Source organism: Thalia democratica, chromosome 4 (genome assembly GCF_965202585.1).
Source record: "Thalia democratica chromosome 4, ktThaDemo2.hap1.1, whole genome shotgun sequence".
Classification (NCBI taxonomy): domain Eukaryota; kingdom Metazoa; phylum Chordata; class Thaliacea; order Salpida; family Salpidae; genus Thalia; species Thalia democratica.
This window is the reverse complement of record NC_139168.1, coordinates 51,787,004-51,802,689: the sequence shown is the minus strand read 5'-3', so window position 1 is coordinate 51,802,689 and position 15,686 is coordinate 51,787,004. Positions and strand designations below refer to the sequence as shown.

The 15,686-nt window shown below is 27.6% G+C and overlaps 1 protein-coding gene across 3 annotated transcripts; it reads left to right on the top strand.

Moving 5' to 3' along the window:
• Positions 1 to 3,640: 3,640 nt before the first annotated feature.
• Positions 3,641 to 10,262, top strand: LOC145834041 (COP9 signalosome complex subunit 3-like). Of its 3 annotated transcripts, none has more exons than XM_082941366.1 (2): positions 3,641 to 4,730; positions 9,496 to 10,262. In XM_082941366.1, exons 1-2 carry the CDS (start codon positions 3,660 to 3,662, stop codon positions 9,769 to 9,771), a joined length of 1,347 nt encoding a protein of 448 aa, XP_082797492.1. In that variant the 5' UTR covers positions 3,641 to 3,659; the 3' UTR covers positions 9,772 to 10,262. The 3 variants fall into 3 exon arrangements, with proteins under 3 accessions (XP_082797492.1, XP_082797493.1, XP_082797494.1); XM_082941367.1 differs by having other exon boundaries at positions 3,641 to 4,761; positions 9,496 to 9,567; XM_082941368.1 differs by lacking the exon at positions 3,641 to 4,730 and adding an exon at positions 9,073 to 9,276.
• Positions 10,263 to 15,686: the final 5,424 nt, after the last annotated feature.

The following is a 15,686-nucleotide window of genomic DNA, read 5'->3' as shown; positions in this document are numbered from 1 at the left end:
AAGAATTTTGTGGTCACCAACTTTAAAAGCTTATATCTCAAAAGTTACTTTGGATTTTGTTAAGTGGTTAAAAATTTCGGATACTCAGATTAAAGTCTAAAAAATAAGATCAACTTGTAAAAATCAAGGTGGACTCCCTATAGCCTTAAGCCAAAAACAGTTTTCCATAGGATTTCATAATTACTTAGTATCTACTTATCTAAAAGTTGAAGTAGGTGTATGGGTTTTCATGGTAAGTGCAGTAATTTTCTTTAAAAAAGTTTTTTATTTGATATGAGCTTTACCTCCATTAGAACAGGGTTGCCACACACTCAAGGAATTTAGGGAAACTCAGGGAATTTTTAAGTTACAGAAAATCTCAGGGAAAATCAGAGAGACTCAGGGCAACTCAGAAAATTTTGAATCTTTTTTTTAAACTCAGAGATACTCAGGGCAGTTTTGGTTTTTTCTAAAAATTTCAGGGAAATTTTACGATTTTTTTTAAATCTTAAGGAATTTATTTTCTAGATCTAGAATGATATTTAGTTTATCCAGCTTGAAAATTTTGTTTAAAAAAAAGTTAATTTTAATTATTTTTAAGTACTTATTTAAAATTGTTTTGGTCTTGCAGCTATTTCTTCAATATTCTTAGAATTAACATTGTAATTTTTTAATAAATAATAAAATTTTTAAAGATTTGAAAAAAACTTAGGGAACTTCAGGGAAGTTTAAGGTTACTCAGGGAAGTTTCTGGTCACCCAGGGAAGATTTTTTGACTCAAAGAGTGGCAACTCTGTTAGAAGGAATGTATGATAATTGTTAAAAAAAAGTTTATTTATGAGCATTAACAACTCACTTGTTTTAACTGTTTGGAACTTGAAAGAAATAAAACTTTATAAAATTGACTGTTTTGGAAGTTACTGCACATTAGGGTGCATCTGTTGCCCGACCCTCTAGTTTCCAAATGAAATTTATTTTCAGTATGGGGAATAACATAAATAATCAACACAAAAATATTACCTTTTTAGCTTTTACCACCCTTGCGTTCCTCTCATTTTTCTGAAAACAACTATGTAAATTGTATAGGACCCTAAAAGTTCAAGTTTTTAGCTGCAAATTTTTGTACATGTAGCAATTGTCACAAAAACACATTCTACGTGTTTTTGGTTAATGTGTCTGTAAGTATTTATGATTTATCAACAAAAATTGTTTCAAGCTAAGAACTTGATTAATGGCCCATATTTAAATTTTAAGCTATGTATACCTAACAATTTCTGAAGTCACTGCACACATAGAATTGAAAATTCTTATATTAACTTTAGACAACCTTAATTCTGAAGCATCCTAAATTCAAGTTAGTCTGTTCACAATTTAAAACGATTTAAAAAAAGTTTAAAAGTGGCATTTTTGTATTTGCAAAAAAAAAAAACTGGAAGTACAAGTAAACTTACTAAAAGTTCTTTTTAATCAGTTTAAATTGTTCACAATGTGTTTGTGTGATAATTAACTAATTGTAAAAAAAATTCAGCTTATAACTCCAAGGTTGCATTATTTTGTTCTCATACATTTTGCATTGGGGTGGTTTTAAGAAAATCGGTAGGTGCCAAGGTAATAGCTTTTTCAAACCATCTAAAATTTTCCTGTGTGTTTCTATGATATTTCCATACAAAAAAAATTATAGCTGGAAAATCAAAAGTAGCTGTAAAAATAGGCACCTTTGTGTTCATTTATGCTGAAATCTTGAAATACCTACAATAAGGCATAGAGCAACCAACTCCACCAATTCTGCAATGCAGTTTACAGATTTTGTTCATAGTCAGAATCTGCATCAAGCAAAAGATCAAATTTTTCTTGCACATGTTAGAAGACCTGAATTCCTGCATGTTCAGTGCATATATTTGATACCATGTTTTTTAAAAGTTGATCTTATTTTATAGAGTTTTTCTAAGCTTCAAGATGCTTTTTATCGTTTTAAAAAATTCAAATTATTTTTTGAGATATGACTGGTCAAAATCATATCGTATAATAATATCATATTTTTTTGAAAAAAAAAAAGACTTTAAAAAAAATTGTTGTAAAATTTTTATTTTTTTGAGTTATTAAAATTCATAAATATCATTTTTTTTTCTTTAAATTCAAGCAACATTTCCTGAAAATTTGATGAAGATTGCTTGAAAAATGAAGAAAGTGATATGTTTTTAGTGATTTTTAAAATTTTCTAGAAAATTGATCCCAAAAAATTTGCAGTCTGTACGTTTGTATTGGAAACTTTTTACAAAAAATAAAATATCTCAAAAGTTAAATGATATTTTAAATTCTATAAAAACTGGCTTTTAGTTTGTACTTGAGGCTTTCATTAAAAGCCAAAGTTAATTTTGTAAAAAAAGTGTTGGACCCCCTATGGCCTTAATTTATGTTAAGCTTTTTTATGACTCTCTTTGGTCAAGGTTAAAAAAAATTTTAAAGGTCAGTATATTTTACGTTTAAAACCACAATTCTTTTTTAAATTAAATTTTTAATGCTTCTAAAATTAAAAGTATTAAGGAATGTTTACTGACAATTTTAGGTTTCTACCTTAAAGTATGAAGGAGAACAAAAATTTAGGTTATTTTTATAAGTTTCCTATAAAATTGTCAATTGAAAACTCTTGCTCTATAGTATACGTTTTAATAGGAAACTATTCATAAAAATTATGATTTCTCATCAGTTGAATAAATCTATTTAATTCTGTAAAAACTGATTTTTGGTTGATACTAGAGCTTTCATATAAAAGCTAATGTCAATTTTTGTAATAAAAAGTTGGATCTCTCTATGGCCTTAATTTTATAAATATCAGGGTTGCCACACTCTCAGTATACTTGGATTAACTCTTGTTTATTTTGAAAATTATGAACATCTCAGTATGATAATATTTTTTTTCACACAGGACAGATGAATTCTAGATTTTGTGAGATCTAGTTAATTTAAAGTTAGTTTATATTTATTTAAACATCAATGTAAGTATATACAATGTAAGTATATACAAATATCAAGAAGTATATACATATATGTACTGCTTTTATTTTTGTTAATTAGAAAAAAAACATAAGGTATAAGTAGTTTGAATAAACATAAGGTATAAGTAGTTTGAATAAACATAAGGTATAAGTAATTTTATAAGGGGTTTTAAAAAAACTCAGAATGACTCCAGGATACTTTTAGGGCACTCAGATCAAGTTTTAGTCATTCAGTTTTGATATAAAGAAAGGCAAGCCGTGAGTTATCTCAACTTGAGTTTTTATCAAGTATTTCAAAAATCAAATTTGATTTTTTAATATTGTTAACAAAAAATATTAAAAAATTAAGTTTAAAATTATGCATAGAAATAAATAAGATTTTGATGAGTAAGTTTTAGTTTAATTTTAAATGGATTTTAAGTAATCATAACACGTTTAACACGTTTGCTTTAAATTCTTACAGTAAATAAATTATAATTTTTGTTAGAGCCTAGTTTTTTAAGAAACTTAACTATTTAATTTTATCAAGTATATCAAATTTACTTTTTGAAAAGGTTGCTTCAACCTGTACTGTTAAAAAACTAATTTTAAGTTATCCATAAACTTAAACTATAATTTTTTTTTTTTTGATATACTTTCAAAGCAATTTTTTTTTCAGTTAAAGTGTTAACATTTATATTCAGAATGAATTTTAGTGACATTAAAACAAAGATATTAACAAATGCTGGAAAGGATGATGTAATCAGCAAAATTTTGCAAGATAATTTTACCAGTCTTTGTTTGAATCAAAGCTTGGTTATTGAATTGTTAGATACATTGGATGTTGATAAAAACTTAACTGCAACTATATATTTATGTAGAATAAGGTCAAAAGGTATTAATAACAGTACAACAAGCCAGCTAAAAAGCTATTTAAGCAATCTAAGTGCAGTAGTGCACAGCTGTCAAAAAAATCTATCTAAACTTGATGTTTTTAAGAACAACTTGAGTGAAGTTTTTGTGTTGGTTGCAAATTTGCTTTGTAATAGAAACCAAGCAAAAAATGGTATAGTTCTGATGTGTAATACAATAAGATTGCTTCAAAACTCTAGTTCTTATTCAACATTCACCTTACTACACTCTCCTTTTTGTCAATTGTGTATAAAATCTAGAAATTTAAAGCCTGCTATGAAGTATTTGGACACTGAAATATGTCTATACAAAAAAGAATCTAATGAAATTTCAAGTAGGTCATACTTAAGCTTTTACTATTATGGTGGTCTTATTTATGCAATGTCAAAACAGTATGATCGTTCTCTTTATTTTTTTGAGCAAGCTATAACTATACCAGCTGTTAGTGTTAGTCAAATTATGTCAGAGTCATACAAAAGATATATGCTTGTTTCACTATTATACAAAGGAAAAATTGCAGACTTGCCAAAATATACATCTGCTGTAATGATCAACTATATAAAACAATCAATGAACTGCTATATAAAACTGAATGAAGCATTTCAAAAAAGATCTGTTGCAAGTTTTGAGGAAGTCTTTTATAAGTATGAAAATACATTTCAGCAGGATAAAAATGTTGGACTGATAAATCAAGTTAAGGATTGTATCACTTTAAAAAAAATTCAAATGTTATCAAAAACTTTTTCTACTCTGCCACTTAACAACTTACTAGAAAGAGCACAGCTAAATAGTTCAGATGTTGATCAAGAAAAAATATTAAGCAAAATGATCGAAAAAGAAGAAATTGTTGGGAAAATTGATCAAGTAAATTTGTTCTAAGTATGATAGTTCATGTGTAAGTACTTATTAAGATTTTTTTTGAAAATTAGTTAGAAGTTTTAATTAAATTAAGTTAATTTATTCATCAACATCAAAAAATTGAGTACTTATTTAAAAAATTTAAACTAATCAACTAATCTTGTGGAAATCATTATCAATAACAGAAATTTTTAATTAATCCAAATAAGTTGTTTATAAATTCGAGAGACAAATACAGTCTCTAAGAACTAGAAATATCTGCCCTGAAACTTATTATTAATTAAAATAGTTTGAAAAAGTTTGAGTCTTTTTGTTTTCGATCAAAATTTTCAAATTTGTTTTAAATAAATTGTCAGGGGCTAATGGAGTTTTAAATAATAATATCATTTCAAGTTTTCTGTTGTACTACTTAAATTAACTCAAAAATTTTGAGGTAAGATAATTATTTCATATTATAAATAAAAAAATGATTTTTTACTGGTCATAAAGTTTCAATTTTCATTATTTTTAAATAAGTTATAAATAACATATTTTTCTAAACATTACAGAAACGTTTCTTAGTTATTTGAGATATTTTTGTAAAATGTTTGAGAAAAAGTATTTAGTTAATTTATTTGTGATTTTAAAGTCTATGTTTTTGTGCTTAAGTCACAAACATACATCGAAAGCTCCGTCTCAATTTTATAAACACCACCTTTGAAATAATTTATGGTTAGCATATCTAAATCTGAATTGATTTGAAGCCAATGTAGAACTTCTTTTCAAGCCCAGAGTTAATTGTTGTAGTGTAAATGATGTTCTCCAAACAAAAATTTTTCTCCCTAAAAAATCGTGTTCTTAAATACTTACTGATAGTGTGCCTAAATTAATCTCTCTAAATTAGCCGTACATGAGTTGCTAGTTTACATATTAGTTATGTCTGTTAAAGATTTTTGATAGTGGATTGTTTTATTGAAGTATTTTTTTCATTAATTTATATTTTTTTTACCGATGTATGTTTTAACCAAACTGCTAAATATATATATATTTTTTTTCTATTGTTCGTTTTAGTTTGTGCTCAGAGTATTTAAATTTAAGCTGATCATTGAATCAACATTTTTTCATTATTAGTGCATAATCGTAATTTGTCTATAGAGAATTTTCTTCAAAGCTTAATCTGTTATAAACTTAGTTGTATTTGGTAATTGCCTTATAATATTCTTGGATGAAAGTAATCTTAATTAATATACATAAATTTTTATAGGATATAGGAAATATTATATATATAGGAGATATTATATATATTGGAGATAAGGCATATAGGAGAGATTATGCAAGTTTAGATTCACAATATACTATCAAAATCCAACCGATAAAAAAAATCTTAATTTATTAATTTATTTTAAATACTTTTTGCGTTTTTATTTTTATTTTTATTTATTTTTTATTTTTTACTATCACTATCACTGTTACCGCTAACGCTTACCCTCAATCGGTAAGCGGTTCTCGAATTTACTTGGGTGGATTTGAAAGCTGGTGGTTTTTGAACGTGTTCCAGCTTCACATCTAGGCATTCAATTTTCACCATTGGTAGTTCCACCGTGACTCTTAACCCCATAGTTATAAAGAAGGCATAGTTTTGTTGTTTAAAACTTTCAGTCTTAAAGCCACAAGAACTGGGCAATGCATAAATACCATCGTTCCTGTACAACCAGACTCTTTCTAAGCCAAAAAAAATTTTCAAAACGTATATTAAGAAAATTCCTACCAATTCGCGTAATTCTGCACCTAAAAACAATCTAACGTTTTTGCTAGTGTTATGTGGTCCCTTCTTGCGAATTAGATTTCCTTTAAGAGATCAGAGTACTGACTTACAGATGTTTTTTATTAGACATTAGGTACACTAGTATAAGTACCAGAGGATTTAAGTGTTTTTGTTATCAATTTTTCGCTAATAGAATGATAAAATCGAACACATCAAACTTGAAAAACTGAATGTTTTTTTTTTCTAAACAAATGAACAATTTAAGACATAATCTGTATCAGTTTACTGTATAAGTTTAGATTTTAACGCACAGCTTTGTTGATAAGGTCAATTTTAACCTTATATATAAGACTCATATCGGGCTTAAAAGTGTTGATTAATTAAGGGCATAGGGGGGGGGGGGTCTGACATTTTTTTTACTAAAAATAACATTGGATCTTATATGAAAACTTTAAGTACAAACTACAAGCCAGTTTTTATAGAATAAAAAAATATTATTTAACTTTTGAGGTACTGTAGTTTTTATAAAAAGTTTCTGATACAAACGTATAGACCGCAAATTTTTCAGGGTCAATTTTCTTGGAAATTTAAAAAATCTCTAAAAATCTATCTTCTCCTTAATTTTTTGAGCTAGAGACCTCAAACTTTCAGAAAATATTCCTTTTATAGTTTAAAAGACTTTGAATTTTGGAATTTAAAATTATTTAAAAAATAAAAATGCTAGATTAAAAAAAAAACAAAAAAATAGATAGTTTTTTTTTAATAAAAAATATATTCTTCAAAATAAAAAAAAAAAATCCTGCATTCAATCTTATTTAAATTTAATTATACACTTTCTGTGAAAATTTGTAGAAGTTTGCTTAAAAGATGAAGGAGATAGATTTTTAGTAAAATGGTCTTTTTTCGCGTTTTTAGTTTGCGCCTTCCATTAGGAACCTATTGAGGTCACTGACTTTGATCGCTCATATCTCAAAAATTACTTTGAACTTTTTCAAGCAGTTAAAAATGTCTGATAACTCAGATAAAACTACATTAAATGAGATCAACTTGTTAAAATCAAGGTGGAGCCCCCCTATGCCTTTAACACTTGGATGAGTCAAAAAATTTGTTGACTTTAACCATTATATATGCAGTTTTTAAGGGAAGATTTAGTTTTGACATGTATTTTTAAATTACTAATTAAAATTTTAGTCTGTGGGTTTCCTGAACTTTTTTTTCATTTGGCCCCTTTCTCAAAAAACTAATGTTAAATACGTCTAGGACATTTTTTCCTCTTAATCATCAACTCGAATATCTAGTATATATCAAATTATGGCCTTATGCCCTCTCCCTTTTTGCAGCCTATGACCCCCTTAAGCCTTGATTTAGTGTAAGGTTCAAAACTACCCTTAAATACGCCGAAGACCTTTTTAATTCTATTTTCTCCATCAACTCAAGAATATCTAGTATAAGTTTCAAGTTATGACCTCATGGTACCTCTTTGCAGCTTATGGCCCACTTATAGAAACCTTTCTAGGTTAAAATAATTTAAAGTTAAGTCTGTGCATTTTCGAAACCTGTAATAGTATTGTTGTCGCTAACGAGGGAATGTGTTAAATATATAATGATTCTGGTCTAGTTTACAACACAATTCGCCTTTTAATTTATATAAGAGACAATCCTAAATTAATGCTTAAACTATAATTGTTAAATAATCTAATATGACTTTTTGAATATTTACTAAGTGCTTAAATAAATTACCTATTATACTGTTAAACTAAAATCGAGTCTATGGTGATGAAATGTGTATTTACTATAAAGAGTGGCAAAAAGAACTCAAATTAAAATTCTATGCAATATAAAAAATCAGTTAATCAAAATATTAATTTTTTTAAAAGACTAAAAAACATGAATCAAATAAGTCAAACACTTCAAACACTCATTGAACACAATGAAACTTTTTACAAGACGACAATTCCAGAAATACCAAAAGCCAAACTTGACTGCTAACCAAAAACATCGGTAAACCAGCCCATTTTAAACGGATTAGGCGTTTATAAGCCTAAAAAACTGTTAAGAGGAAAAACCAATAAAAAAGAACAGCTGCCAAATGCGGCTCAATAACGTCGACAGTGGTCAGCAGTTACATAGTCGTTGGATAGTCTTTTATAGTCAGCTAGGTTCCTCACAATCTTCAACATTTCGTTATGAAAACGGCTTCTAGTGGTTTTGAACATCACGTTTTGCACCATTTTTATGAAATCTTCTTCAAAAACCTGTAGATATTGGAAGGCTTAGGTGTTGTTTTGAATCCGTATGTTTCGTGATCTTCCGCAGCCACATCATTTTCCTCTTCGAATATTTTCGCCTTCCGCCGCATACGTTGTACCAGATTATGCGTTTTCTGAGTTAGTGCTTCTTTGTTCATTTATTGTTTACACCAAATTAGATAAAACCTCGCCGAACAAAAATATTATTTTTTCAGAAATAAAACAATAGTTAACTTTGTTGAAAAGAAGTTACTCATCAGCGCATAAGAGTTTTCATTTGTGAGGGATAACAAATGTACCCTTATACATATGTTATACAGATAAAGTTTATTAGATGACAAAAAAGACGCTCAAATTATTTAAACCTAAGACCTGGTGCATGAAAAATCTTTCGGTTTTCGAGACGCACACCATTTTGATACCTGTAAACGTTTTGTCAAGGACAATATAAGTGTATTTATATAATTTTACTAAACTTATTTAATTATCTTAAGTTAGAACTCCGTGTAACTGTGTATTGTTAAACTTAGAGAAACTTGCGTCAGTCGAATAAAGAAAGGTGCTGTGCAAATTTTTGTTACATTACTGTATATTCCAACAGATTTGTTTCGTTTTGGTCTTAATTACAAACTATTAACAAGTAATTCTAATACATAATAGTGACTTGTACTAAATATAAAAATTAAAAACAATTAATAAGTTTAGGTTATTACAGCCTTAAAATAATTTAATATAATGCAATAATTTAAATGCATATATTTTATTTTTTTTATTTTAGAAAAACAAAATGATGGTATTTCATCCTGGGCTAAAGAGTCGAACTTTGAAAGCCGATAGCCAGGAAACGGATGCTCAATTAAAAGCTTTGGTTAGCTTGAATTCTCGAGTTGAAGAAATGAGCAGTCAACTTCTGCTCAACCCCTTGATAAAAAGAAAAACGATAGAACCATCATTGAGCAGATATCAAGATCATAACCTGCTAGGAATGTACAACTGTCCTTCGTCATCAACACCCGGTCCAAGTATGTTGCGTAATGGATCTGGAGGAAAATAATTTCTTGTCATATGTGTTAAGAAGTTACTAGGAAGTTTTTGTTGTTATCCTGAAATTTTGAGAAAATTATGTTTATTCTTAATAGCCAATAATTTTTGTTTTATTTTTCATTTTCGTTATATTATAAAAAAAAAAAAATATAAATTAATACTTGAGTATTATTACAAGTTAAAATTTTATTAAAACTAAACTAAAACAAAAGCTCTTTTTAAACTGTTATAATAAGTAGTTTAATTTGCTTATTTTACCTAAACTTGCGAAATCAAGTAAAAATTATTTGAAATTATTAAGGCTTCTTCAATAATTTAAGCTTAATGGACGATAATTTAAAACTCCACAATAATATTAAGTCTTGTGCACATCAATTTAAATAGATATAAAAACTTAAAGTTTGTAATGTTTATTATTTTAATGAGAAGAATTTAAAATAGTTACAGTTAAAAAACATCAAAAATCTGAAGATTTCAGATCTAAAACTGTTATTGAAAAAATCCAGGCTTTTTCGCTAGTAATATTTATTAAAAATTTGGTTGATATTTATTTCTTAAACTCTGATTTTTTTATAATTTTAGTGATAAACTGTTAATAAAATTGTAAATCTTCTGAGTTATATATCAATAATTTTGATTAGCACTACAATGTTTTATACGGCAAATGGAAATACATAAATGAGTGTGAAGTTAGCTTGGTAACGTTTTTCTAGAATTTAAAAAAAAGTCCAAACTTTAAATCCAATTATTTTCCTTATCTTAAAAGCTAGATAAAAACTTTTTTTATTATTTTAGAGAGCGGTCCTTTGTCTTTAATATACAAAAAAAAAATCCATTAGATTGGGGCTTGATTTATAGTGTGGGGCCCCTTAGATAATTTGAGTTTTTTATCAATTTTTATTTAGCTCGAATTTAAAAAAAAAAAAAAAAATTAATATTCATATTTATTAGCAAATCATATTCGTTTTATAAAACATTTTTTTTTTCCAACTGTTAATATTTTGTACTATTTAACCTTATTCTAGATTTCCTAATTCCGAAATAAGGCCAAATAAAAAAATATTAACAACTGAAAATAAAAATTGTTTAACATTATTCACAAATAAATATTAAAAAAAAGAATTTAACTTAAATTTTTTATTTTTTAATTCGAGCTGAGTAAAAATTGATAAAAAAACTCAATTTTTCTAAGGGGTCCCACACTAAAAGTCAAGCCCCAATCAAAAGGATTTTTTTTGTATATTAAATAAAGCAGTGCTTCTGAACCTTTTCAAGTGGCGGAACCCTTTTCCAAAGTTCAACTTTTCCGTGGAACCCCTAATTTAATTTTACATAAAATGTTTAATATAATATTACCAGCAAAAACAAAAGAATTTCATTGAAAAACGAATTTTTAACAAAACTATATCATTGTTAGAAATAATACCAATTGTAATAGTATTAAGTCGAGTCAAACTCAAAGTGCGCCAGAGGCATTAGGTATTTTATGATTTTATAATAGATAAACGAAAACAAACATGATTAATCGCAACATCATAAAAATCTTTCCTTGCATAAAAAAAACAAAATGAGAGCTACAAACAATAACGAAATGAAGATGAACCTAATCAAATTCACAGATTACTGTAATAAACGGGTAAGATGCCTAAAGAAAAATAGATAAATAACGTTTAGTGCGAAACTTGAACTTGTCTTTTAGCAACAAGCATGTCAATGCGCGGCTGGATTTTGAATAGACTGAGACGGAGACAGGCCGATAAGGTTGGAGTCAGCATACAGTTCCTTTGCTTCGTTTTAATGTTTGTTACATTCGAAAAGCCGGACTTGCAAAGATAAATGGTGGTGAATGGTAAAAGAAATTTTACTGCACGCTTTGCTAAGACGGGTTACTCTGAAACTGCACATATCCAAAAATATAAAAGCTCCTTCCCTTTGAAACTCAATTTTAAATTGCTATCTTCAGATAGTTGCAGTAATTCGTTTTCTGTATCTGTAGGAAGTTTCACTTCTTCTGAAGCAAAATCATACATAAAAGGACTCAAAATCCATAAATTTCGATGCGAACATCTTCAGGAAAATAATGTTGAAACTTTATAGACAAAAGATCAAGGTGGTTGTATATTTCATCAGAGAAGTTGAATTCTATGCATTTTTCATGGGCCTCATCAAACCGGTGAAACATCGCAAAATTACCATTGCTAACCTTTTTCTTCCAAAAGTTATTTCTATTTTTAAACGCCTCAATCTTGTCTGTCATGACAAAAAAGTAATTTTGCTTCCCTTGCATGATTAAATTCAAAGTGTTCAATTCTTCGAAAATATCGGTGAGATAAGCTAGTCTGGCCAAAAAAACATCATCTTCAAAGAACTTCCCTAATTCTAAGACTTCATCTTTAAGAAAGGTGAACACCAGCTTTTATAATTCAACGAGACGAACCAGTGTCCGCCCCTTCGACAGCCAGCAAACTTCGTTGTGATAAAGAAGTCGCAGATGGTCAGCATCTAAACTTTCACATAGGTCTTTGAAACATCTTGCCTTTGTGTCACTTTTCTTTATAAAATTAACAGTTTTAATCGACGCTGAGAAAACTTCTTGTAAACAAGAAGGAAAATGTTTTGTTGCCAAATTTTCTCTATGTAAAAAACAATGCATTCATTTAGCTTCAATTGCTTTATTCTTCATTTTCCTCACTACACCATTTTTGGACCCAGTCATAGACGCTGCACCGTCAGTACAAATGCCGACACATTTATTCCACTGTAAACCCTTACTGATGAAATAATTTTTGACACATTTCATTACTTCAACAGAAGTTGTTTTTGTGGGTAATTCTCCACAAAATAATATATCTTTGTTGAATCCTTCCTGCCAACAATATCTAACAAAAACGAGTAACAAGGCTTTGCCGCTTACGTCAGTGGACAGTTGAAGTTTTATGATTTATGTTTTTTTTTTTCTTTCAAATTTCTTTTTTAAATTTCGAAAGGCTTCGCGGAACCCCTGAGAGGCGTCGCGGAACCCTAGGGTTCCGCGGAACCCCATTTCAGAAGCACTGAAATAAAGGACCGCTCTTTAAAAAAAAAGTTTTTATTTAGCTATTAAGATAAGGAAAATAAGTGGATCTAAAGCTTGGACATTTAAAAAAAAAACATTCAAGCTAACTTCACACTCGTAATACATAAAAGAATATTAAGTCCATGTGGTCGATGATTCAACAAAAATAAAACTTTTTAGCTTATTTGAAGACCAAACAATTCAGAAAATTTGTATTGTAAACTAATAATAATATTTTGATTACCTCTCAAGTAACTACGTGAAGTATAATTTTTTTTATTAAGCATACACGTGCTATGACATTTGTTAAATTGGAAGTATTACGATGAATAATAATTAAAGGTTTTATTATTCAAATCTATAAGAAATTCACATTCGTATTAATAAATTTAACATGTGTTTAAAGTATATTTAATCGTATTACTTCCTTAAAAAGGTATTTAATATTTCATTAAAATCGTTTTTAGTTCCTGGATCTCTAAACTAGAGTATAATTATTATCGAGTTGTATACTACCGAATTTACAAAATCTATATAACAACATTCGTTATTGTAGACGGATGATTAAGACTAATGTTTTTCTACCATATTTAAAAAAATAATGAAGATCAATCTATAAAGACAGTTTTATTCTTGTATATAATTAAACCCAAATTTTAAATTGATAAACGTAAAGTTAAAGTCCGTAAATAATTGGTTGAAAGGGCTAATGGATGCGATAAAGTATAAATAAGAGAATATGGACCAAAAAATATACAAAAATTTTAGGGTTTGAAATTCGCGAGCACTTTTTTATTTCTAAGCTTTATAATCCAAAGGTATAACAACAATTTTTGTTTTAAGGTAAACCTCTATTTCAGACACAAATCATTCTTCTAGATTTGTGTGGATAAATACAGTCCAAGAGTCAGATCCGGCAACTAAGCAAATTATTGGTCTGTGACATATTTTGAACATTAAGTTAGTTATGCAAACAAATAAAATAGAGAACTTTTACAACTAAATGTGATATTATTTAAACTCTCAGTTCGTAAAACTGCATACTAAATGATCACATCATTACAATTTTGCTCTTGTAATACTTTTTCTGATTTTTAAAATACTTTTTTTCAAAATAACCTTCGAAAAATATTTTATGGTTTACCGTCCAGAAAATGTTTCCTTCCCCCATTTTAAATTCTTAAAATCTCTGAAAATGTACTTTAGTTAGTTATCAAATTAATTATTGAGTTTTCAATTGGCCTGTAATTGTAAATAACTTTTATCGAAAATAGATTTATCTTAGTTAGCTCTAATGATAAGGAAAATTATTTGATCTTAAGTTTAGACAATTAAAAAAAAAGCTAATAGAGCTAAGTTAATGCTCGTATTTTATTAAATAAAATAAATTCATGTGCACCAAGCTTTTATTTAGTTGATTTACTACAAAAACACATAAAAGCATAATATGTACTTTTAATGACTTTTATTTTTAAGTTTTGCATCTTATAATATTATTATAAACCGATCAAAGCATTTTGATAATTCGACTGCGACATCTATATTGACATTTTCTTTAAATTTGAACTCCAGTATTGTTCAGTAATAAGTCCAGATATGCTTTGATACTATCTTATTAGTACCAGAGCTACAATCATTTAACTTAATCATATTGATGTTAAATTTTTGTTATTAAACTGTAACAAGTAATTGTATAACGAGACGTCCCTGTATTACAAGATTATAAAATTTTATGTCAAAAATAATAAAGTTGTAAAAATTGTATTTATTTTTAACCAAAAAATTAAGCGCTAAAAAAACACATAAAAGCAGCTTTTAGTTAATTTAAACTAAGTTAAAACCAGCAAATTAGTGCGACAAAGTCTATCAGTGAGTTAAAATACAAAAAAACAGCTAATAGTCTCAATTTATTGTTTGATGTCAGAACTGATTTTTGAGCTTCCAAGTTGGAAGTTCCCGAAACGTAGTGTAAGAATACACAAAGGAGCTAATATTCTCAGTTAATTTTTTGATCTAGTACTTTAAGCTGCCCTTGGAAGTTCGTGTATCATAGTGTGAAAATATGCAAGGCAAATAATAGTCTCAGTTTAAAATTTGATTCCACTACTGACTCTTGAACTGTCCAGTTGGAATTACTTGCATTTTTACGTTTCTAAAAGTTTTATTGTTATTTGTATTTAATTGTACATTTATTGCTTAATCTTAAGATTTTTGAGTTTAATTGTCTTTTAAATTGTATTTTGCTTATATAAGTTTTTTACGTTGTAATTTTGATAGTGTTTGTGTTGATTTTTTGTGCTTTATTCTTTTCGCCTTAACAAACTTAGTAAAACAATTGGCTAAAGTATTTTTATTATTCCTGTTTGAAAAGTGTAAATTTGCTCACATAAAAGATATTACTTCATCCCTTTTAAGTAGGAAAATTCTAAGGCAAATGTGGTCAGCATGTCTGATGGTGAGCAATAATAAAAGGGGTATCACCCTTCGTTTGAAAACTATCTTAAAACAACTTAATAACTTTAAAGTTTCTAAATGTAAAGAAATTTAAAACTCCAAATTCAAAGAAAAATGTCATTATCGTAATGACTGCAAATTGGTAAAATGGTGAGTAGTGATTAGTAACTATATAAATGAAAATTAGATTTGAGCTATAACTAAGCTATTTTTAAAATTCCATTTCGAAAATAAGTTTAATAACTTGAATAGATACAATCTTTTTTTGATTGTTTTACAAACAATCATACAACTTGCCTTGTAGTATTAGACAATACACGACAATCTGTAAAGAAAAAAGTATTAAAATACGTTTATACTTATCTTAGTTTATTTTATTCATGCTTTTAAATGCTAATATTCTGAACATTCTGTTT